Here is a 27,039-nt window from a genome sequence, read left to right as displayed (position 1 = left end):
TTCTTAAGGCATAGTCACAATTACTGTGTGTATATACCCATACTGTCTTATAGCAAAGTGACATTACCTGTGCGTATACACTAATATGGTCTCCGAGGGCAGTGACAATAACTGCGTCTGTCTTATACTGTTGAAGAGCACAGTCACATTAACTGCATGTGCATACCCATAGTGCCTTATAGCTACTATAACTACAACTTATAACTACAACTTCTACTGCAGAGAGAATAATTAAGTACTTTCTTTACCCCATTTTTTGCAGAGCTCTGTTATTACCCCCTATTCTGCAGCCCTCCTTACTACCCTAAATTTTGGGTCATAAAGTTCATTTCATTGATTGATTTCCTATTGATTTCAACAGTGTTTAGGTCAAGATCAGGCACCTGAACCAAACTTTAATTAAAGACACAAATGAACATGTGGAACCTGAACCTCAACAGGTTTACTCAACACTACATCTGATCACAATATCTGGACTACTAGTGGTCAATGATCTGAGTTGTTTCTAATCGCAGACACTGATGCTAGGTCTCTGCTGAGTAAAACAAGGGAATATGCAACTATGTTTTCCAAGGTAGAAACAGTGCCGTCTACAGTTGGGAATCTGTTCCTTCTGCAATAGAAATACTGGTTTGGCCTAATCCCACATTATATTATGAGGCTTTTGGTAAGTCATGCTTGGTGTTAAGGGGTTGCCTATCACGATAGCAAAAAGAGATATTGTTTTCCACTTTCGGAAACATATTTGCATATTTTCCCTAGTGGAGCATCAATGGCTATAAGTCTCCACACGCCTATAAGGTCAGACTCATTGGGCCAACTTTCCAGCAGGAGAACTCTTACTGTCTGAGCCAGAGTAAAACAAAGGAGACTCGGTAACGATAAGGTCATATTTATATATGTAATTTAAGGGGTAAAGTCCATTCCAAAATGTCTCCCAAAAGAATAATGGTTTGTAAGGGCCTTTAAGAATGAATGGAAACATACTTGTATACCCACAGTATTTTCATCGTATTTCTTTACATGGTGCATCTATCCCCCTTATGTACTTAAAACACAAAGAGACAATAGCGGATATAGAATGAAGAGATAGGGGAGACAAGGAGAGACAGAGAGCGCTCCTATTGTGTGTTACCCTCGTTGAGTTTGAACTCAAATGTGATAACAACATTTTAATCAATAAATTTTATTGCTTTTTATTGCATATTACATGAATGGACTTTTTACTGTCAAAATTAATTGCATTTATTGTAACTTGTATAATTTATTAATTTTTTATATCTCTATAAATTCCAAGTTTGTACATATCTATATATATGAATTTGATGAAGTGCTCAGCATGAGCGTGAAACGCGTTATTCCTTTTATTGTTTTAATTCTTTTATATTTTATTGCAGTAATTGGCTTAAATAAAAGTCTTTGTTCCAAAAACCCCCTTTTGAGCAAGTCAGCGCCTTTTCTTCTACAAGCGTTCCAGATAGGAGAGCAACGCACCCATCCTGGATGCTAAACATTAAACCTTGAAATAGCGGATATAGGAGAGTGGAGCAGCTGACATGATACACACCTATAGCACAGGACTGCATAACTGCAGATCTTCTGCCCCCCTGAAAAATGTACAGCTACTTAGAGTACAGCTAATGACTGCTATAGTTTTTAAGGTACAATTCTTAAATTTAGCTGTTTTATTTTCACAGCAGATTTTATAAAAAAAAAATTACAACAAACTGTAGCAAACACTTAATAAAATTGATAACTTTACATTCCATTCATTAATATGAGTATATATCTTTATATACTCATATATATACATATATAATGATTATATCGTATATATCATTAGTAAATATAATTGTAAGATGGAGAGGACACAATTCTATGCTGTTTATTGTTAAATTTCTGCATATTTCGCTCATGTTATATAATATATTATATAATATCAGTCAAGGATTAGCCTGCAGCTTTCATGTTAACTTCAAGAAAAAGTCTAATAAATATAACTATTTTTAGATATGACTATAAGCAACAGAAAAAGTGCAATGCTACGTACACTGTAATGATCTAGGACTATTTATAGAAGGGTTAATTAACTACAAAGCAGAGAAGATACTATTATGTTCTTCAGAAAATTCAAACACACCAAATAGGTTCACATTTTCTTTGGAAAATATGTGTCCTAAATGCAGTTTATTTATATGCAGGTGAGCAATTCAATGCATCATGACTTCATCGGGTCAGTACTTATGTAGTTATAGCTATGCAACTTTTTTACATTTGGGTTATGATAATAGGTAACCGAGGTATAAAATTAATATTATAAAAAATCCACTAAAGATCTACAAATTTAGGTATAACATATTGAAAAAGTATAGGATTTGCCTCATTGATTAGACATTTTAGATGAGCCAGGGATTATCTTAGCCTAATGTTCTGTAACATGAATAGGCTATAATAGAGTCTTTGAATGTTAAAAACTATGTAATTCAGTGAGCTGAAATATTCAATACAGCCTTAAAATATTCTGAGCTGAGCTTTGTGGAATGGTTGTCTTAGAAATGTATGATACAATGCAACTTTATTATCCCCTGGTTTGGGGAAATTGTTTTACAATAGATTAAGACTAAGAAAGACTAAGAAAATACAGAACCAAGTGACATACAACATCCTGAGGAGGGGGTTGGCTAGTGATGGGGGATATCCTAGTCCTAGAGGTCAGGGCTCTGTTGTACAGTTCATTATAGTGTATGTATAGATGCAATAGTATAACTTGAAGGTAAGGAAAGAGGGCAGTTGCAAATGGGCCCAAGAATATCAGGGAGGGGGGGGGGGGCATAAAGTGTATCTTCCATTTGCAAAGCGACCAGTGCTATAAAAGATTTTGGGGGGGGATGGGGGGGGGGTCTGATACTATATTTGAAGGGGGACCCAGTGGTTGCCACTGTTGTTTATACAGATTGGGTGCAAGGTTTAATGGGTTGAAATCTGGTGACAGGTTCCCTTCAGCAGGGATTAATAGCTAATCTACCACTTTCAGAAAAATATTTAATTGCCCCAACAATGTTAGGCAGGTACCTATATTTTATGGCATGGTAAGGTCAAAGCATGAAGTGCTAGAAGTGTCCATAGAATTCAGTAAACATATCCAACATGCAAAAAAGAAACTTGTACTATGGTGTGGATTTTGCTTATGGTGCTGACACTTTTCCCAGAAAACTGTATAATAACCTGCTTATTATACCTGCATCTTTTACTGCTTTGTCAGCACAACGGTTTATCTAACCAGAGATGGTAGAATCAAGTTATTGAGTAATAAATAAATTAAAAACCCTTTAAAGCTACAATTACACATTGTATTTAAAGGGGTTGGCCTTTTGGAAATGTCTCTGCATGCATTTGTACCTGTGTCTTTGCCTCTGTTGATAGCTTCAGCCTTTCTCTATTTTCACCTGTGAATACACTTCCTCTCTCACTGCTCTAGGACATGTTCATAGTGTCACTCACTGTTTTTCTCTTTTTACAGTCTGTCCTCACTGTTAGGAAGAGGAGAGAGGGATGGAGCAGGATGAGTCATATCTCTCCTGCTGCTACAGCTCCTCCTATTTAACAGAGCTTAGACATGTAAACAAAGAGGTTTGGAGAGTCTGCACACAGTACAGAAGTAATTAGCAGGACTACTTATTGAAGTGGGGAAACATTTAGGGATTATCCACAAGGAAATAAAGGCACATGTGCAACTTATGTCAAAGAGTGGGGAATTCCTTTAAGACACATGTAAAAAGTGTTTAAAAATTAATGGATTTAAAATGCAGCTTGTTAATCTCACAATTGATTGTGATAGAAGCGCAGGCAAACATCTTTATGTCTATACATTTCCTATGACGCACCATTGGGGCAATTACATCATTGCACCACCACATACTTCACTGAAATCTGCAGCTGTGTATGTAGTATACTCATTTCCGGTATCTACTCATGTGTGTGACATATTAAAGGTAAAATACCTAGGATTCTATATATATGTGTGTGCAGCTATATTTCAGTGTATTGTATAAATGGCGTGTAAGGCTTCATGCACACGTCCGTATTATCTTTTCTGTTCTGTATATACGGCTGTATTCTGGCCGTATTCGGGGCGTATTGTAACCGTATGGCAATGTATCCATACCGTATCCTAGGAACCTAGGTTCCTCCAACAGGCCCAGGTCTCCATGGAAACTGAATGTATATACAACAACATATGGTGGGTGCACAATGTATGCAGCATGTATTTAGCCCCTATTTTATATGTTCCCATTGACTTCTATACGGAATGCAAATACGGTGGAAAATGTATTAAGTGTGTTTTAAAGTATATCAATAAAAACGTGTACTATCATTATTCCATTTAGTTGTGCTTCATAACACCAGTTCTGTTGTGTTTTTTGGTAAATGGTGGAGAATACGGCCATGTACATGATTGTTGGTGATGCCCATTGGAATGCATGGGGTCATATGCCGGACGTTTATAGTGCCGTTTTAATACGTTCTCTTCACATCCGTGTGCACGGGGCCTAAATGTGTATGTAGAATATGTATGATACAGTGGTAAGGGCCCCCTGGGGTCTTGTTATGCCACAGATGGCTGCCACACAAAATATTGGCACAATCTGGCCATTTAGGGATTTACTCATTTTCGTCGGCAGAGGGATTAATTATGAGATATTAATGACTGTTGGTATTTACAGGGAACACAGCTTTACACTATTCAAAGTATCATATCTTCATTGTTGTCTCATGAAAAGATAACAAAATATTCTAAAACGTTTTCGGGGGGGGGGGGGTGTTCCTCGTGTTATATACTGGCCCACATTTATCAAAACGAGTGCAGGTGCAGTTTGACTGTGTAGTGTGCAGGGTACGACAGATTCACGGATTGTAGCGCACATTCTTCGGGGATCTGGCGCCCTCTGCACTGCTCAGACAGACTGCACCAACTTTTTTTGGTGCACCTTTAACATGGGGTGTGCAATACAATTCTGTCGGACAATGCATGATAAATGTGTTGCACAGTAAATACATGTACAAGCCGTTTGCGCTGAAAAAAATGTGCAAAGTCCGCCAGAAAACTGGAGCAAAGGCTTTAATAAATTTAGGCCACTGTATGTATTCTGGGATCAGCTTATTCACTTAATCCTGTGCTGTTCTCAGATACAGTTTCGGAGACCTGAAAAAACTGCCAAAGTCTCCACATTTTCTGGTAAAGATGAAACTTATTTTATGATAAACCCTTTTTCTAACCTCTCTTGGAAAGTGAATAATTTTTTTTTTTACAAAATTGACTTTTCTGAAAGATTTAATACCGCTAATATGGTTTTCAGAACAGTATGATCAGTGATAATAAAACAATACAAGATACTATGTGTCAAAGGGTGTCATTTTAAAATATACCTGCCAAGAATATTGGCAGCCATGGGGATAGTGAGAACCAGACTCAGGCAGAAAAGCTCCCAGGAAGCAGATTGTTCTTTTAACTCGTTAACTATTGGGCAATCAAGTCTCGACTATTTTTTTTTATTTTTTATTTCTCTATTGATGTAGCATTTTTAGGACTTTTAGTGTTTCTCAAGACATGGCCTTAAAGGGGTATTCCCATTTCAGCAAATAAACATTTTTGTTTGTATAATGAAGAGTTATACAATTTTCCAATATACTTACCGTATCAATTCCTCACAGTTTTTTAGATAATTGCTGTCCTTCTATAGAAAGTGTCTATGTTTACTTCCAATGGATAGAAATCTGACCATGGTCACACAGGTATGAGGCTCGTTATGACACAAAGCTCTGCTTACTCTTTGATAATAACGAGCCATGCACCTGTGTGACCATCATTTCTATCCACTGGAAGTAAACATAGATGCTCTCTATAGAAGGACAGCAAGCAGAGATCCAGAAAACTGTGAGGAATTGATACAGGAAGTATATTGGAAAATTGTATAACTTTTCATTATCCAAACAATAACATTAATTTGCCGAAATGAGAATACCCCTTTAAGAGTATGTACAGTGTGTACGGAAAGTATTCAGATCCCTTCAAATTTTTCACTCTTTGTTTCATTGCAGCCAATTGGTAAAATCAAAAAAGTTCTTTTTTTTGCTCATTATTGTTCACTGTGCACTCCATCTTGACAAAAAAACCCAGAGATGTAGACATTTTTGCTAATTTATCAAACGAGAAAAACTGAAATATCATATGGGCATTTCAGACACTTATATTTAGCTCACATACTGTCCATTTCCTTCTGATCCTCCTTGAGATTGTTCTACTCCTTCATTGGAGTCATGCTGTATTTAATTAAACTGATTGGACTTGATTGGGAAAGGCACACACCTGACTATATAAAACCTCACAGCTCACAGTGCATGTCAGAGCACACGAGAATCATGAGGTCTAAGGAACTGCCCTAGGAACAGATGTAGCCAAGGTTACAAAAGATTTGCTGCAGCACTCAAGGGGTCCAAAGAGCACAGTGGCCTCCATAATCCTCAAATGGAAGAATTTTGGGACGACCACAACACTTCCTTGACCTGGCCATCCAGCCAAACTAGGTAATTGTGGGAAAAAAGTCTTGGTGACAGAGGTAAAGAAGAACTCCAATATCACTATCGCTGAGCACCAGAGATGCCGTAGGGAGATGGGATAAAGTTCCATGTAGCCAACTATCCCTGCAGCCCTACACCAGTTGGGACTTTATGGCCAATGGAAGCCTCTGCTCAGTGCTAGATATATGGAAGCCTGCAGAAAGTTAGCAAAAAAATACATAAAGGACTCCTAGACTATGAGAAATAAGTTTCTCTGGTCTGACTTGATGAAGATTAAACTTTTTGGTATTCATTCAAAGTGGTTTGTGTGGAGAAAACCTGGAACTACTCATCACCTGCTAAATACAATCCCAACAGTGAAACATGGTGGTGGCAGGGTGTTTTTCAACTGCAGGGACGACTGGTTGCAATTAAATGAAATATGAATGTGGCCAAGTACTTAGATATCCTGGATGAAAACCTCTTCCAGAGTGCTCTGGACCTCAGACTGGGCAGAAGGGTCACCTTCCAACAAGACAATGACCCGAAGCACACAGCTAAAATAACAAATCAGTGACTTCAGAACAACTTTGTGACCATTCTTGACTGGCCCAGCCCTAACCTAAACCCAACTGAGAATCTCTGGAGAGACATGAAAATGGCCACTAAGTTCACCATCCAACCTGAGGGAACTGGAGAGGACCTGGAAAGAAGAATGGCAGAGGATTCCCAAATCTAGGTGTGGAAAACTTGTTGCATCATTCCCAAGAAGACTCATGGCTGTACTAGCTCAAAAGCTGCTTCTACTCATATAAGTGCTGTGGGGGAGGGGGGGGGAATCCCAGTAGTTTTTCCTGATTATGGGAACGCCTTTAACAATCATACTCATCAGCCTTGCATGTCTAAACAAAGAAATTAAAATATTTACCTAGCATGATGAATGGTATTCCCAGGAAAGTAGAATTATATTTTCCTCCTGTTAAATTGATGATACCTGCGGCAGTGAGAGTGGAAAGAGTGACAGTCACAAGACCAAGTAGACCTAGCCATGGTTTACTTCGAACACAGTCCTGCATGGAACAGCACAAGACGGCCAATGAAAGAACTAAGGTGAGACTTGTGATCAGATAACGTTCTGCAACCCTGCTGGTTTTCTGAAAATCTTCTCCTAGAGACGAAGACGTGAAAGGGTACATTTTGACCTCTCTATTTAACCTTTGAAAGCTTTCTACAGTCTCACAGAAAATAGATTCCCATTTTTCAGCCACCATTTCATTGATGGAGTTGATTGCCTGCAGATAATACGTGAGCTGTATGGCCTCTGCAGACTTAACCCGATCTTTGCTGTGCACGGTGACACCTCCCAACTGATGCCCATTGTAAACTTCTCTGCCATCCTTTAACTGTGTGATGGGATACGTAATGACAAAGTTTGTTCGATTCGAAGAGCGAGCTGCCTTCAGTTCCTCCAAAATATGTACTATGTCATCCACAATGCAGGTTTTCTCATTGCTTAACATGCAAATGTGAGCGAATGTGTAATTGAAGCCTGGTCGGTGGACTTGAATTCTTTTCACTGCAAAGTGGAACTGTAAAAAAGGAGAGAGAAAAAGTTTATTAATTTATAAAATTGGTCCTTTGCAATGAAGTCGATCTAGTCCACATACAGTATTAATCAAATCTGAGAAATCAAGATTTATTTATAATTATAACTCGGTAGCTAAATAACAAACATAAAGCCAATCAACAATACAAAGAGCAACCAAAATAGAGAATTAGCATTTGGACAGTCAATACAGCTTACAGTTCAACATTGTTCAATATTCGAGATGTGATTAGCAGAAGCTTTGCAGAATTTTTATTAACATTTGGTTTATTAACATTTGATTCAATTGAATTGGTCCAAACGACTGTTGCTCCGATTGTACTGAATATTTTTATATACCTCCTCTAGTCCTCTAAAACACAGATTTTTTTTTAAATAAAAATGTTCGATCTCCTTTAGCTATTTTTCTACTTATTATTTTAAACCCCTAACAATTGATGTAACCATGAGCCCTTTCATACATGCTGGGTGTTTGCAGCATTATGCAATTATTATTACATGGTAGTATTGCAGTATATGGTAGAAGTGAACAGAACCCCCAAGGGCTCAAGTGCTCTATGGGGTTTAAAAATGGAGTAAAATGTTTTTAAAAGTTTCTAAAAATGTTAAGAAATGAAAAAGACAATAGTTCACATCACTCCCTTTACCTAGAACTGAAAAATAAATAAACAAATAAAATCATAAACATGATAGGTATTGATGCATCCCAAAATGCCCAATTACCAAAATAGAAAAGCACTGATCCTTGCAACAGAAAATAGAGCCCAAATCACTACCTTTTTTTTTACCATTTTACAATACACAAAAATTTTAATAAAATGTGTAAAAGTTCCTAGAATAGTAAAAGCAAATTAAAAAATTATCAGTGTATAGTGAAATGCGTTTTTTCATCAATTTCACCACATTTGGAATATTTTTCCAGCTTCTCAGTCCTTAACCTGGAAATTAATCTGTAGGAAGTACAATTTGTTACACAGAAAACAAGCCCTCATACACTGCTCTGTACTTTGAAAAATAAAATGTTATGGATTTTTGAAGGTGGGGAGTGAAATATGGAAGCACCAAAACGAGGGCATTTAAAAGAACCTGTCACATCTTCCTACCCCCAAAGACCCAAAGATGACCCTGTCTGTTAGATTACTGTGTTAAGTGTTAAAGGGAACCGGTCACCAGGAATGTTATTTTTAGCTGGTGACAAGTTCTAATAGCCTATGCTACGCTGATTCGGAAAATGCCTTTGTCAGCATTCTGTATAATTTTAGTAATCTATTTAAGTTTAATTCACATTACCTGTCTCCCTGCCAGCAGCATGTGGTGAACCCTGAGCTGCAGCCTGTATGTGCCCGTGTCAGTCTGCTTTCCTCCACACTCCTCCAGCTTCCTTCTCCTAGAGTGGAGGAGAGGGGGAATGCAGGAGGAGACACAAGCACACACAGGCTCTGCAGCTGCCCCATTCCTGGGCCTCACCGCATGGTAACGTAACTCAAACTGTTATAAACCACTAAAACAATTCTGACAAAAGCAAATTTAAAATTAGCATAGCATAGGCTGCTGGAACTTGTCACCAGCTAAAAGTGATACTCCTGGGGACAGGTTTGCCTTAAAAACTTGATTTGTTTACAGGGGTTTTGTTTAATAGATCTCATTGAATTGATTATACTGTAAATGTTTAAAGAACTCTACAAAAGCAACTTAGGATATGGCATAATAAATCTTTGAAAAAGTACTTGTGTAGAAGAAAGGTACAGTATATAGTACTGAGGGATAAAGTAATATAAGGACACGTCAGCAAAAACTATTTTTTTCCCATGAGCTCCGTTATGGTATTCCATGTGTCAATCCCTCCCTTGTTCTTTTCCTTGCCGTTTCTATCTCTGTATATCACGCTTGGATTGTTGCTTAGCAGAAATGTGAATCCATTCCCTGAGATAAGATTTTTATACTTAACAGTTATTTTTTCTTTGTTTTTGATATTAATGACACACCACAGAATAAACCTAAATGTAATGTGGCCAAACTCTCTGTTTGGCGTCGCAATTAAAGTGGTATTCCCCTGAAGACAAGTTTCTTATATGTACACAGGATAACAAATTAACACATTCTCTAATACAAGCATTTCACAGATATAAATCCAACCTGTTCCTATCAGCCCTGGTGTACACAATTTCAGTTGCCCCTAGACACAACGCTGACTTAAGGTTGGGGAAGCCATCTTGGTTTTCTATTTGAACGCAGTGGAGCTGAGATTTCTGTCTCTCTCTCTGCCCCCAGCACTTTATCCCAGACCCTCCCATTCCAGGATGGAGATCACACTAACCACACTGTCAGCTCACAGAACTAGTTGGATCATAATGTGTCTGCAGAGTCCCACGGCCCCACATGCTGGAATTTTACACTGACCATCACTGAGTGATAGGAGCTAAAACAGCAATAAAACTGTAATAACTGTGGGTGGGGCTCTCTAAGCAGACACATTATGATCCCTGTACTTCTGTAAACTGAGAATGTGGTTAGATTATCAGGGTACAGGTGTATATACAATTTCCTTTACCTTCTGAAAATTGTACTAGAATCTGACACATGGAGAAAGAGAGATGAGACAAATCAGAGATGATGAGATCCATGAGATGCCTATTACACACAATGACACACATCAGCTTTCCTACATCTCTGCTATTCCACAACACACTAGATCTCCTGTTTGTTCCTCCCCCAATAAAGAACTTATCTGTCTCTAGCTTGTAGTTCTCCTCACGCTGCTGTCAGAAGGAACTCAGTGTTTGTGTATCAGTGTGAGCTCGGTCCTGGACTGCAGGGGGGGGGGGGGGCAGGGCAAGAGTGTAGGGAGCAGAGAGAGAGAATCTCAGCTCCACAGCCGTCACACAGAAATCCAAGGTGGCTTCCCCGACCTTAAGTCAGAAGTTACAGGGTCATGTTTAGGGGCAACTGAAATTGTGTACACCAGGACTGATAGAGACAGGTTGGATTTATATCTGTGGAAATGCTGGATTTTTGTTAATAACAGTGAATAAGAGAAAGTGTTATTTTGTTATCCTGAGTATATTTAAGAAACTTGTCTTTGAGGGAATACCCCTTTAATGATTATGTACCCCATGTCAGGAGATGAGATTAATTATAATTTATCTGATCTCTGCATCTGGGAAACATACACATCTGTATAAACCCCTCAGGTTGTGTGTTCTGTGGTTCCCCATGACCAGCACTTTACAGGATCACTATGAACCTTAATGTAATTTACTACAATTTAGATTAGGAAAGATTAGAATTAATCCTCTACAATACACTATAAAGAATATTAAACCACCTTAGGGCTTTGTGACCTGTATAAAAGTGTAGACCCAGAGCTTGTATTTTGCCACCAGAATTGTCCTTTAGTGACAACTTTTATAAGTGTGCAGATTTCATGAATGCAAGTATTATTACCATATATACTCGAGTATAAGCTGACCCGTGTATAAGCCGAGGTACTTAGTTTTACCACCAAAAATGGGGGAAACCTATTGACTCGAGTATAAGCTGAGGGAGGAAAATGCATTGGTCACAACCTCCCAGTATATAGCCAGCAAGCCCCCTGTAGTATATAGCCGGCCAGCCCCCTGTAGTATGTCACCTTTCAGCCCACTGTAATGTATAGCCTGTCAGCCCCTTAAAGTATATAGCCACCCCCATAGCAGGGTATAGCTTGCCTGTAAAAAAACTAAATAAACTAACTACTCACCATTTCAATGGCCTGGGCAGCTCCTCTTCATCTTCATGCCACAGGTGCGCTACAGCTCCGTGGTCGCGCCTCTTCTGTCTGCACGTGTGCCGGCACAAGTCCACGACAGCTCCGTGCGCATGGCCTGGCCGGCGCACTCTGTGATGTCAGCAGCGGCTGACATCGCAGTTGTGTGCCAGCCGGCCCGTGCGCACGAAGCTGTCGCAGACCTGCAGCCAGCATGAAGACAGAAAAGGTGTCCACAGAGCTGTCACGGACCTGTGGCATGAAGATGAAGAGGAGCTGCCCGGGCCGTCAGAATGGTGAGTAGTCAGTTTATTATTTTTTTTGTATACCCGATGTATAAGCCGAGGGGGGAATTGTGCTGAAAAATTCGGCTTATACTCGAGTATATACGGTAACCATTATCCCTTCACTAGAATCACATCCAGCTTCTCCCACCATCTGTACGCTCTGGTACAGTAAAACTCGTGCATGTAAAAAGTTGCCTTTATATTTTATTCAGTTACCGTAGTGCTGTATTTTACTGCAGTCCTACTGAACTGCTGCTAAGAAAATGAAGGATTAAACCTGTTACAGCAACTTATCCAAAATGATATGATATTAAAATAGACCATTATTTTAGTATAGAATTAAGCCTGAAGCCTTGAGTATCTAAATGACTCCTGCAGCATGCCATTATCTATAGCTTATACATCACAAGGGCCAATTAACCCTCCTCCAACAGTAGTTTTTCTACTAATAATTGCACGCTACAAAAGCTACTTTTTCTGATTAATTACCATATCTTCATCTCAGATCTTTGGAGTAGCAATCGCATGAACCAATTAATTTTCTGAGGTTATGTGCCTTTATTGTCAAGAAATCGCTTCTAGGAAAAAAATTGTGATTTGCTACTTTTATACAGATTTACAAAACAATGGCAACGGTTAAAAAATGAAGAGCAATTTAGAACAGGGCTTGCTACATAATAGAAATGTGCATATATTTCCTGGGTAATAGGCAGATCCTATTAAATCCTGAAAGATCCTTCATCATGTTAATCTGTTGTTATCATGGCTTGTCCTGTACATCATCAACTCGCCTAATGATAAATTATTTTTACTTTAATGCTGGAAACAAATTAATTCCCAGTGCAGACACCTCATACTCATATATCCGCTACAGCAGAATTCATCATAGAAATATTTGTCAAAAGGAAATGTTGCCAAAGTACCCGGAAGAGCGAATATTCATAAAAATTCCTGTATTTGCTGTATTTTTGATACTTATGATTATTTTATTGCCAACTAAATCAGACCCTATTATATCTCTAAACATTCGTACTACACCGTAAATTTAGCGATATATTACAAGGGTTAGTACTTCAAATTCAGGTTAACCCCTTCACAGCTGCCACACAGCGATATACGTCCTAAGTGCACATACCCTGTGCAGATATCATGTGTATAAATGTCATGACAGTGGCCTAGTGGCAATTTGGGATTCTCCCCTTTAACATGACATTAGGATTGTATTTCCATGTGCTACAGAACCGGAGATATTCACTGTAAAACTTGCAGTAACAATGCCATTTTTTATAACCAGCTGTCCATGTCTGACTGTAATTTTAATAATAAATAATTATTCCCTTATTTATATAGCGCACACAGAATACGCAGTGCTACACAGAGCTTGCTTTTACAGTAAATATCTCTGATTCTGTGACACCTAGAAACACAATCCTGATGCAATGTTTAATGGGAGATTCATATGAAACTGCTGTAAAACTGTGTTTATATGGGCCAGGATTTAGATGATATACCCATTTGAAGTGTTTCCCCCCCACTCTAGCCTGTTAGCTGAAGGAGCTACAGGGAAAGGGAGCTGAGAGTTTGCAGAATTTCATGTACTCTCCACAGCTGTAGTTAAAGCTCAGGAAGAGGGTTGGATTAATGCTATATTTTTTACATATTTTGATAAATGTTTATTTTATCTTTTTACTACTATATTTGATAAAATAAACTTTTTTTTTACATTTTGAGTAATTTGTCTGTTGAATCAATAACGAAAAAACATTTAATTAATATAATTACTATAACATATTATAATTTAATAATGAATATAATTAATAACTATCCTATCAAGTTAGTGTCACATATCAAGAAAAAAAACTGAGTATAAATTGTAGTTATATGTAAAACAGTTTAAAAGATATAGTTTAACCCCCTCCTGCTTAATCCTTTCATTTCCATTTTTTGCTCCACTCAAATCCAAAACCTTTTTAATGTTCCGCTTTTGAAGCTATTTGAAGGATTGTTTCATGCATCCCAAATTGTACTTCTGAGTGATGCTATTTAATATTCCATACCATATACTGGGAAAATGGAAAAAAATCCAAATAGGGTGAAGTTGATGGAAAAAAAACATTTGTGCCAGTTTCTTGGCTTTCACTGTGTTCTTCAAACGACACCCCCCACTTATTATTTGGTTCCGTTTGATCATATGGATACCAAATAGTTTTTCTTTCTATTTTTACTACATTTTATTTACAGAACCCCTTGGGTATGCAATATATGTTTTTTTGCTGATGGTCTTTTACAATGTGCCGCTGGCACACTAATTCAGATATTTAGAATTCACAGGATCTGGAGTCTTTTGCAGAGTTCAGGTGGTCATGGTGACGTCCGACATCACTGTAACAGATCATAAAAAATTACAGGTCCTGGAGTCTCGACATACAAGGAGTTAACACCAGTGATCAGTGCCAGCACCAATTGCTGGTGTTACATGTGGATGTTTGAAGAGGGCTCAGCCCATGAACTCATTTTCAACCATCCTTAGCGACACTGTGACATACAAGTAGAGTATATCAGAACTGCAACACCATAGAACTGCAAAGATTGAACTGGACATTAAGGTTCCAATGAACCCTGGTCATGAAAGGGTTAAAATAGACATTTTGGAGCAAAGGATAAGAAAACTAGGGAAAACAATGCTGTCTCAATAGGTTTCTATGAGAATTTTTTATATACTGGTTTATATGGAGTCAATAGCTTGATGTCATAGCAGGAAAAAAAGCACAGACAGTGACCACTTGTATGATGGACATCTGGTTACTTTCAAAACTATAAAAACAATAGGAATAGGCGGTAACAAGGCTTTTCCTAAAGAAGACAACTATTTATATGGCTTAGTAATGTAATATATACATTATGCTGTTGTAACATCTGTCAATGTCATCCTCTCTGTGGTGTACGACTGAGGAGGCGCTGAGTCTATTCTTGTGCCTTTCTTGTACTCCTGTGTGTGAACACAGGTTTAGCTTGCTTTGCAATTCGGATTGATTAGCACCACACCCTTTTTTTCTGCAGCTTGGCTTTAGTCCAGCGATAGTTAACTTGCTGTGATTGACAGCTACGCATACTAATAATATGACCACTGAGTTGTTTGGATGTTTGAGATCTGACCCAATCATTATTGTTACTGGACTCTGGGATTGCATGTTAGTTCTACATACCTTCCCTTCATGGCCGGTTATAGTTTATCTTGACTTGCTCTTTACTTTGAGAGAGTATCTGTTTCTGTATTCCTGGTATTTTGATCTCAGTTCCTGTTTAATCCTGTTTAGATTATTATTCTATTTCTGTGATTTGGTACTACATTGTTATCTCTGTTGTGACCTGGCTTGTCTGCAGTTCTTTCCTGTTTGTGTTGTTTGTCCTGTTACGTGTTTGCACTTTGGCATAGGGAGGATTCCCCTTCTAGTTGTCCCGTACCACTTAGGGTATGAGCGGCAAATAGGTAGGGCCTTTTGGAGGCCTTTATAGGGTTCACTGTCCTCTTCGTGTTCCTGTACCTGGTCCCCTCATTATAGCTGTAGTGTTAGTTTTTGTTGGTATATGTACCCTCTGAATATTATTCAGTTGCCTAAATATTAGCTGACGTAAATGCTAACATGACATATATTTAAATGACAGTCCATAGATTATTGCAGAGCAACATATTACATTATATTTCCCAGTGAGTTTCTAAAACAACAAAAAAATGAATCAAAACGATAAAGAAGTGAGCAATAACTAAACAAACCCCTAGAGCCAATCTGCGGAAAAGCTGGAGGTTATTAATGATATATTTTGAAGAAATTCTTTGGTTGCAGGTTGACAAATGAAAAAACAAGGCAGACAAAATAAATGACCAAATAAACAATCTGCATTATGGGAGGTTAGAAGGTGGAAAGATTTCAATTTGTTAGAAGGCGTCAAGAAGCATTAGGCAGGAATGATTTATCTTTCCCAGCTTGGTTCCAAGCTGGGAAAGGAAATATTTTAGAAAATATTTAAGTAAAAATGTAAATAACTGTGTTATATTATGTTACATGTTGACTAGTTCAGATTGTACATGTACAATGTGCATCAAAAACTCAGTTTACTGCTCTTTAACTTATTGAATTCTGAGTTTCTCATAGCTTGCTTACGTTCATAAAAGCCACATTTACCATTAGGCACTGAAGGACGGGTGCCTAGGGCGGTTGCTCACAGGTGGGTAGTGATTTGTTGGTAGTTTTATTGATTACATGTTCGAATCTTTACTGCTTAATAAACTAATAAAATCTGCATTTTTTGGGAAGGGGGGAGATATACTCAGGCTACAAAGTAACGAGAGTGATGCACCTACATAGCAAAGACATATATATATATATATATATATATATATATATGTGTGTGTGTTTATCCATCTTTAGAAACAAAATAAAGAAGCTCAAGAAACAGAATAGTGGTTACAGTAGCTGGTCAGTGGGTGAGCCAGCCAATTGCTTCTCCCCACCAATGAGGTATTGTTGACCCATCCCAAGCAAAGTTCATATATTTATATATGTAAAAATGTTTCACAAAACCCCCTCCATCTATTTATTGATTACTAACTTCAATGTTAGTGTCAATTAATATATATCCAGGGGCGTAACTACAGGGGTAGCAGACATAGTAGCTGCTATGGGGCCTGTAGTGTCAGGGGTCCCTTGCAATCAACCTGACACACTAAAGAATGGAGGATTTGCACCATTCTGTACATATTATTCTGCACATTGTACATAAGAAATGTTTGGGGAGGGGGTGGAACAACAAGACTGGAATCTCTTATCTCTACTTCCTGTTGCCTACTTCCCCATGTGGTCTGCAGCCTCTGAACCCCTTTGGATAAGAAGACTGCCTGAGATTGACTATATACATATATTTACTTGTGTGTATAAGTGTATAAATGTATGGATGTGAGTATGGTTTATGTATATGCGGTATGTAATGTATGTAATGTATATATGCTCTATATGTGTGTTTATATATGCTATACTGTATGTATATATGGTACTGTGTAAATACTGTATGTTTGTATATATGCGGAATGTCTGTGTATGATGCTGAATGTTTCTCATATGTGATGTCTACATGCTTTATATGTGTGTGTATATGTCATGTGCATATGCTCTATGCATGTGCATATGTGAGGTGTATTTGCTGTTTGTCTGTATATGGCACTGTATGTATGTGTGTATTTACTGTGGGTATATACTGTATTTTTGTATGTTTATGCTGTATGTGTCTTTATACTACATACATGTTTATATATAGTATGCATATACTGTATGTATAATGATATGATGTACATATACTATGTGTGTTTGTATGTGAAGTTTATATACTCTGTGTGTGTTTAAAGGGAACCTCTCACCAGGGACCTCATTTTGACTAAACACAGGTCGCAGAAGCCCATATAACAATACAAAGCCATCAACACCACAACTAGATATGATATTCACAATACTTTTTATATATCTTCTGATCCCCATCCTCTTTCAAAAGCAGCACAGTAAATATGAAAAGCGCAACATATTTCCTACTCAATTCGAAAAATCTTTGTACTCTTTCAGAGGAACAGATCTCACAGTGTTGTGAGCTGACATGGATGGGGGAGGGAGGAGCTGTACCGGAGCACATAGGTGGGGGTTGAGAGCTAAGGAGTGAGCAGCACACTCAAGTCATCTGTTTTTTTAAATCTAAACCAAAGCCAATCCTTGGGATCAAACAGAGGATTTTTTCAGGAAGCCACATAAGCTTCCATGGCCATTGAAACATCGTTGGTGTTATAACGCACAAATATATTGTAATGTAAATGCTTAGAGAAGACCGAAAAGCAGACTTGCAATGCAGGTGTGATGGGCCTCTGTAAAATAAGTAAAAATAAGGTCCCTGGTGATGGGTACCCTTTACATGTTTATTCCTATGCATAAATTTGTGTGCATGAGTGTATTGATATGTGAATGAGTATAAGATTGTATAATTGTGCATAAATGAGTGAAAAACTGAATAATTATTCATATTAGTATATAAAAGTGTGTAAATATCAGTGCATAAATGTTTGTGATTGTAACTCACATGTGTGAGTATACAAATATGTATATTTTTTCAAAGGGGACCCCATTCAGAAGTCTGCCATGGGGCCCAGCCTTTCCTATTTACATCCCTGTATCTATCTCGCTATAGATAGATGGTATAGATGCACCATTATCTATGAAGCATCTTTAAAAATAATTTTGCTAGGATTTACTGTATCCCATAATCTTTTGTTTCTACAAATCAGCTGACAGTATAATGAAAAATGATGTTATTCTTTGACTTGTCCATATACCGAGGACTTTAAAATAATTTTTGACTTTTAAGATTGAAAATAAATCTCTGGCCTTAATACAGTTTCTAAAAAAAGACCTCATAATCATACAAAGTATATAGGATTTATAAAGGCCATTGTTTGTGATATTTCTAAGAGGTTAAAATTTATTATAACAGAGATATACAATCAAGAACAGTCACTGTACTGCAGATAAAGGGAATGCAACAGCCACAGCGGAAATGGCTACAGATCGAATAGAACAACCAATCCTGGATGCTTCAAGAAGCTGAACCTGGCTAAAGTGGCTTACCTTTAAAGGGGGTTGTCAAAAATCAAGGACTTTGTCTAAATATAAAAGCATAATTTAAATGACTCCTCTTACAAACAGGAACTATGGGGGTAAGAGTGAAATGGAGTTACTTGGTAGGTACTGGTTCTCCATGCTATGATGCAGAGTATCCTGTGTAGGAAGTGTTAACTGTGTTTACAGTTAACGATCCCTCACAATAGATGAACAAATTAGTTGTAAGTGAAAAATAAATCTACAATTTGTTTTCTCACTTTCTATTTCTGAAAGTTGTATTTCAGTCTTTGAAAGTAATGGGATTTCATTAGGTTTTCAGCAATTTTCAGAAGTTTTCAGTGGACCCCACATTATTTATTCAGTTAGCATGGTGTGAAGATGACCACTTACTACCACTGAGAAAAGTTATTTATTATGTTGATGTAAATATTAAATTGCCAAGGTTGTTTTTGTGGGATAAGGCACCTGGTCAAGGTTTTCAACGATCAGTGAGCCAACTGTCCTAGTCACAGATCTCAAAACAGGTCCTATTCCTGCCCATACTTGAAACTTGGACAGTCTTTATTGCCATCACGAGAGTGTCAGCAGAATTCATACGCTGATGATGCATAGGCCATAACCATGGATCCATCACACACACTAAAGTTGTGTTATTTTATCCAGAGATTTTTGCCACCAGTTTTTCTATCATTAAGCTGATGACCTCCACAAAGTGCTTACATCTTAAATGGTGGCGACTGTTGCTAGGCAACCATCTGGACTCATTTAGGCAACACTATGCAAGGTCAGCATTTTAGACATTAAAGATGTCTAAAGGATTTTCTAATGAGTAATTACATTGGGGAAACCCTCTTTTCACAGGAGTTTCCCTTAAATAGTCCTGCAATTCTTATTATTTTTCTATGAAGACCTGTAAAACCTTTAATGTGCTTTTTGAACATTCTAATGTCCTGAAAGTAATAGTTTTTTAAGCAGTGTTCAGGCAGTCCTGGTCCTTTCTGTTGACAGAAGTGAAATATTAGCATTCCAGTGGGATTAAGTTACATGGAATTTTACATGCCTTAAAGTTACCAGAGTTAATGTGCATGACATGGTTAAAATCAACCTCATTAATCAGTTCACAAGTTTGACCTGGTACAGAAATGGTACATTAAACCTATTACAAGCTGTGAATGCAAAGTCTTTAGGTCTTTATTTAAAATAGGTATGTTTATATATTCTGTGTTTATGATTAATACATAGTATTGTAAAAAAAAAAGGGAATTTAACATTTAAGAACATGATATTTGTTCATGAATATACAGTAACCAGCTTGTTGTCAACTCCTTAGCCATAACAGTCAGATCCCCTACTGCATCAATCACCTCCTCCATTCCCCATGCAACGAACAGCAGGTTGTGAATCCCCTGTGTTATCCTACAGGTTTGACTTTAGGCCACCACAAAGGATACTATCCTGGTTCTCACCATTTTCCCTTATACAGAGATCTGGTCTTTGATGCAGAGACATTGCAATTAATTTTTCTCTGGGGATGGTGAGGATAACGACTTGTCCAACCAGGTGAGAGAATGGTCAGAAACAGTCCTAAGTCACGGCAAGTAGAGTACAACCAACCCAGGCATGGGGTTCAGGCAGGCCACGGGGGATCAGAAGCAAGCAGAGGTTATACACCAAGGGTTTCAAATCAGAAATGTATTCAAGGGTCAAAAACAAGTAATCAGTAGAAACAGGAGTACAATACAGCCAGAGCCGGAGTTAGGGGGCGACAATCTGGACATGTGCCCAGGGACCCCTGTCCTAAAGGGGCCCCTGCATTTGGACTTTTGTGGGCAGAGTATCTATTGCTTCTTTAATACCCCAATTAAATGCCCAGTTGAAGATGCTTATTATCTATCTCCTGTCTATACATCTTTCCATCTGGTTAGCTATCTCCTATAATCTTCTATCATCTATCTAGCTATCTACTTTATATTTCTGAATCTATCTATTTATATATTATCCGCATATAAATCTATTGTATTTCGTCTTCTATCATCAATCTACCTAGCATCTGTCTATTTCCTATACAATTCTCCTACAGATCCATATTACAGATTGCCTTACCTTACTACTGTGTGCAAAATGCAAAGTGTTATCATTGTGCAGGGCTAAAAGGAGGCTCTTACTGACTGCTCCTCAAAAACATATGTTTTGTTCTCAGGAGGTCATGTATCTCTAAACCATATACAGCCTGACCTTCCACCTACATGATGTATTCCTTCACTAATACACAGAATAAATTAGGACCATCTACCAATTGTGTCAATCTCCCCATCGCATTTAGAATTTTATGTAACAGGTATGGTAGTTTCATTGGACTTTACCTTTTTTTCATTGCTTTTCATTTTTTTTTACGTTTGTAACCCAGTTGCAGAATATATGAGCTGAAATGCTAAAATATTCTTATTTTGAAACCACATTAATTTCACTGCTTCCATATTACTGATGCCTAAAGCCAATGCATTTAAATGTCATTCAGTATAACAATTAATGAGTTACTTCGCCAGTTCCTTTGGATTATTTAGCTCAGCTAAATGCCTACAGATGTCTATATTAAAGTTAGTTGCTTTGGTGTTGCTGACAGTCATTTTCTTTCTTAAATGTGAAATACCAGTTTGCTGAAATGTATCTTCATTACTAGGAGATGATTATGGAATCCTATAATCTGAAATACATTGGAGTGTAAATCACTGGAGACAGAGTTGCGTGGTTTATCATAGACCGCAGAAACTAACAAACTAATTGCTAATTAATAACTCTGCTCCTCTTAGCATCTTCAGATGGGTATTACTGCTCGCTACATGGGGGATCTGCCTCATAGTGTAACCGCTGCACTATTATCGACAATTAGAAGGTGAAGATAGGAAAAAGATGAGAAAGTATTCCTGATTTCTCCATGGTTGTGCTCCATGTGATCGAGAGCCTTGAGCAGCACCAAGCAGCTAAAAGCAGAGGAAAAGAACAAACCCACAGTCTCAGGACATTCCTTGCAGTGAGTACTTACCTACAAGCAGCATGGGGAAGGCGAGGTAAAAGACAGGCCCGACCAAACTAATGGAGTTCTATCCCTCGACACGGTCACAAAATGGCGCCGGAAGTGTAGGAGATGTGGCTTGAACTACAGCAGAAGCTGCATCGCCAGCTCCGTCCTTGAGGATTATCACCAGAGACTGGAACACAAGGTATGTTGCAAGCGTTCTTTAATGGAGACATATTACATGGAGGGGACACTTATGCCTGCTCTATGGCATCACCGCATGCATCCCAGATCCAGCAGGGTGCCAGCCCGCCAGGGGTGAGATCCCTAGAAAACCCCAGACCACTATCAGAGGACATTTTAAAAGCCCGGTTATGTGAGCTACGCACATCTCTGCAGTAGGACATTCAAAAGTCCATGCATGTTTTTCACATGGAGATTGCATCATTAGGAGACCACACGGACCATGTAGAGTCCAAAATGGTGGAACTAACAAGTGCCCACGATGAGCTAGTGGATGTTAATAATCCCCTAGAAGGCACATGAATTGAAACTAAAAGTGGCAGACATGGAGGATCGCTTCCGCCGCAACAATGTTCAATTCAGGGGCATTCCAGAGACTGTGACTACAGATCAGCTAGGGGAATATCTCACTAATTTCTTTGTGTACCAGATGCACCCCAAGCTGACCTGTCGACATACAGGGTGCATAGGTCCAAAGCAAAAACGGCGCCTGCCTCAGCACCTAGAGATGTTATTGCGAGCCTGCATTTCTATCATTTTAAAGAACAGTTAATGCAATATACAAGGAATGTGAATGATATGCCAGGACGTTTCCAGGGGCTAACCCTATATACAGACCTATCCGCTGCTAATTTGGCACGGCACAGGGAATTCCAAGAATCGGCGCAAATTCTGAGGATGCATAAAATTCCCTACAAGTGGGGAGTTTCCTGTAAAATTAATCATTTCCAAAGATGGGAGACAAATTGGGGTGTCAGAACCGAAAAAATTGCATCGGCTCTTGCTGGAATGGAAGCTACAAGACATGGAAAGTAATCTCACTACCAAGAAGACACACATGGTGGCACAGCTGGAGGAGGAATGGGAGACAGAGGGTAAAAAATGAGTTACCTGGTAGAATCCTGCAAGTTTATGTGGGTTGATAAGGACTTTAAGTGAGAACAGTTTTTTTTTTCATATGAGAGACTGGCTGGTTAACATTCATAAGGAGTAACAGTGGCTCAGGTCACGGCTTACAGTTCTAGTTTTTGTATCCTAATGTATGGTAAATGGTCGTATAACACACCCCATGCTTCCTTGATTGGGAAGCCACCATACATGTTGAGATAGGTTTCACTTGTTCAGTTTATGTTTATTATGTTCTTAGGGCACCTGGAAGTAATAAGTAAATTGCCTTTGAGAATGGGCTACAACAAAAAAGGGCAAAAAGGGGTATATAGCATATTCTGTTATCTTCTACTATGGTAATAAGGGTAACATCTGAAGGGCTGAATAGTCCTTTTAAGAGGTCAAGAATGTGGAGAGAAGCTCAGTCCGCAAACGCGGCTATATTTTTTGTGCAGGAAACACACTTAAATGCAGAAGACATACCAAGCCTGCACCACAAAATATTTCCATTCGTTTTTGCAGCACCAGCAATGAGGTGCATGCATAGCTATCAGGAACACATTAGCAATATGTATTGGTAATATGTAAACTGCACAATAGTATTTATACACTAGTTTCGGTCTACTCCCCAAATGTTAGACAAAATACATTTTTTAGGAAATTGTTTGTGGTTATAGCATCTTTCAAGCAGGGGTCAGTATTAATAGCTGGAGATTTTAATAGAACAATGTGGCCGGCAATGGACTCCACGGGAGACAAGAGGGCGGTGGGACCATGAGAACAATATCAAATGTCACAAAAGGAAGCCTTACTTGATGTTTGGCGGTTGCACCACCCTACGGACAGGAACTTCTCGTTTTTCTCTAATCCATACAAAACATATTCAAGAATTAATATGTTCCTAACTGACCATTTGTTGTTTCAGAGAATATTAACATTAAGAATTGATAAAATAAGTTGGTCAGATCATGCTTCGGTCCATTGCTGAGCAATTTACCAAACAAAGTGCAGATAACTGACGTTTGAACAGTTATCTGCTGGCCACGCCAAAACATAGGGAAATAGCAAGAGAAGAGCTTTGCTTCTTTTTCAGAAAAGGAGACAAGAGGCTAAGTTGCGCATAGTAGTATGTTTGTCTTACCTAAACGCTATAAATAAAGGGGAATTTTGCTCATTTAGGCATGATATGATACTTAACCTTCAGAGCCAGTTATATCCCCTTGATGCATATAAATATGAACAGGCACTAAGGAAATTAAAAGCGACACACTACAAGTTAGTCATCAAAAAACATGCACTCACCTTTCCGACGTTCCGCCGCAGCTCCGCTGATACAGTCCGTCAAGAAACGCTAGTGTGTGTGCTGGCGTTGCACAGACTATGATGTTGGCAAGTGGCTGACGTCATAGTCTGTGAACCGCCGGCCCGCACAGAGCTGTCACCGCTGGCTGCACTGCATCAGTGGAACTTCGGGGGAACATGGGAAAGGTAAGTGCATGGTTTATTATTTTTATGTACTGGGCTAGCTTGCTGTATACAAAAGGGGGCAGGCTGGCTGTATACAGGGGGGAGGCTGTGTAAAGGAGGGGTGGCTGTATACTAAACTGGGGATGGCTGTATACAGGGGTGCTGGCTGTATACAGGAGGGGGCTGGCTGTATACTAAAGAGGGCAGCCTAGCGGGCTGTATACAGGGGGTCTGGCTGTATACAGGGGGGGGGGTGGCTGTATACTAAAGGGGGCAGGCTGGCTTCCTGTATACATGGGGGTGCAGTCTGTATACAGGGAGGGAAGGCTGTATCAGGGGGGAGCAGGCTGTATACTAAAGGGGGTGCAGGCTGTATACAGGCGGGCTGGCTGTATACATGAGGGGGCAGGCTGTATACAAGATGGGGCTGGATGTATACAAGGGGGCAGGCTGACTGTATACAGGAGGGGTTGGCTGTATACAGGAGGGGCAGGCTGCATACAGGGGGGCAGGCTGTATACCGGGGGCAGGCTGTATACAGGCAGGGCTGGCTATATACAGGAGGGGGCTGGCTGTATACAAAGGGGGCAGGCTGGCTGTATAAGGAGGGGGCAGGCTGTATACAGTATGGGGCTGGCTGTATACAAGGGGGCAGGCTGGCTGTATATGGGGGGTGGCTGTATACTAAAGGGGGCTGGCTGTATACAGGGGGGCAGGCTGTATACAGGGGGATGCAGGCTGCATACCGGGGGCAGGCTGTATACAGGCAGGGCTGGCTGTATACAGGAGGGGGCTGGCTGTATACAAAGGGGGCAGGCTGGCTGTATACAGGAGGGGCAGGCTGGCTGTATACAGGAGGGGGCCGGCTGTATACAGTATGGGGCTGGCTGTATACAAGGGGGCAGGCTGGCTGTATACAGGAGAGGCTGGCTGTATACTAAAGGGGGAGGGCAGGCTGGCTGTATACTAAAGGGGGGGGGCTGGCTGTATACAGGGGGGCTGGCTGTATACACGGGGTGGCTAGCTGTATACAGGAGGGACTGTCTGTAAACTAAAGGGGGCAGGCTGTCTGCCTGTATACATGGGGGTGCAGGCTGTATACAGGGAAGGAAGGCTGTATACAGGGGGGAGCAGGCTGTATATTAAAGGGGGTGCAGGCTGTATACAGGGGGACTGGCTCTATACAGGAGGGGGCAGGCTGTATACAGGATGGGGCAGACTGTATACTAAAGATGGCAGGATGGCTGTATACGGGGGTGGCTGTATACTAAAGGGGGCTGGCTGTATACAGGGGGGCAGGCTGTATACAAGAGGGTGCAGGCTGTATACCGGGGGCAGGCTGGCTGTATACAGGAGGGGCAGGCTGGCTGTATACAGGAGGGGAAGGCTGTATACCAAACAGGGTGGACCGACTGTATACAGGGAGGGCAGGCTGTATACAGAGCGGTGCAGGCTGTATACAGGGGAGTGCTGACTGTATACAGGGTGGGCTGGCTGTTTAGGGGGGGCTGGCTGTATACATGGGGGCTGGCTGTATACAAGGGGGGCTGGCTGTATACAGGGGAGGCAGGCTGGTTGTATACAGGGGGTGGGCTGTATAGAGGGGTCTGGCAGGCAGACTGGCTGTATATAGGGGGGCAGGCTGGCTGTATACTGGGAGCAGGATGGCTAGCTGTATACTGGGGGGAGCTGGCTGTTTACTCCGCGGAGATGGCTGGCTGTATACTGGGGGCAGGCTGGCTGGCTTTATACTGGGAGCAAGCTGGCTAGCTGTATACTGGAGGGAGCTGGTTGTATACTCGGGGCAGGCTGGCTGTATACTGTGGGCAGGCTTGCTGCCTGTATACTGGGGGGCAGGCTGGCTGGCTTTATACTGGGAGCAAGCTGGCTAGCTGTATACTGGAGGGAGCTGGTTGTATACTCGGGGCAGGCTGGCTGTATACTGTGGGCAGGCTTGCTGCCTGTATACTGGGGGGCAGGCTGGCTGGCTTTATACTGGGTGGGCTGACTGGTCATACATTGGGGAGGGGGGGGGGCTTGCTGGCTATATACAGGGGGCTGGTTAATAATAGTAGTTATATCCTTGTACATAGGGGCATTATTATAGTAGTTGTATTCTTGTACATAGGGGGCAGTATTATAGTAGTTATATTCTAGTACATAGGGAGCAGTATTATAGTAGTTATTTTCTTGTACATAGGGGGCAGTATTATAGTAGTTAGATTCCAGTACATAGGGGGCAGTATTTTAGTAGTTATATTCTTGTACATAAAATGCAGTACTATAATATATTTTACTTAGGGGCAGTAGTATCGTAGTTATATTCTTGTTTATCGGAGACAGTATTGTAGTAGGGTGTATTTTGTGTATAAAAAAAGCTTTATTCCTGTACAAGGGAGGTAGTATGAGTCTCTTTCTCTGTGCTGTACATGTTGATTTAGACCTTCTATAAACAGTTTGTGTGGAGTTTAGTAATTCCACCCACATCACATGACCATGCCTACCTGTTTTGACCCCGCCCACAGACTGGGGCCACTTTTACAGTTTTTTCCAGGACCAATTTAAATTCTCAG

The 27,039-nt window shown here is 39.8% G+C and overlaps 1 protein-coding gene across 5 annotated transcripts in view; it reads right to left on the bottom strand.

Annotated features, from left to right (window-relative positions):
• The window catches only part of PTCHD1 (patched domain containing 1), a 97,397-nt gene that overhangs the window by 50,236 nt on the left and 20,122 nt on the right, over window positions 1–27,039 (bottom strand). For all 5 annotated transcript variants that reach the window (XM_072137990.1, XM_072137991.1, XM_072137988.1 and 2 more), the window contains one exon: window positions 7,487–8,147. In XM_072137990.1, coding sequence (XP_071994091.1) covers window positions 7,487–8,147 — 661 coding nt within the window. The remainder of the gene's footprint in view (window positions 1–7,486; window positions 8,148–27,039) is intronic.

This window comes from Engystomops pustulosus, chromosome 2 (assembly GCF_040894005.1).
Source record: "Engystomops pustulosus chromosome 2, aEngPut4.maternal, whole genome shotgun sequence".
In the NCBI taxonomy this organism is placed as follows: domain Eukaryota; kingdom Metazoa; phylum Chordata; class Amphibia; order Anura; family Leptodactylidae; genus Engystomops; species Engystomops pustulosus.
The sequence above is the reverse complement of the archived record's forward strand: the minus strand, read 5'-3'. Positions and strand labels throughout refer to the sequence as shown.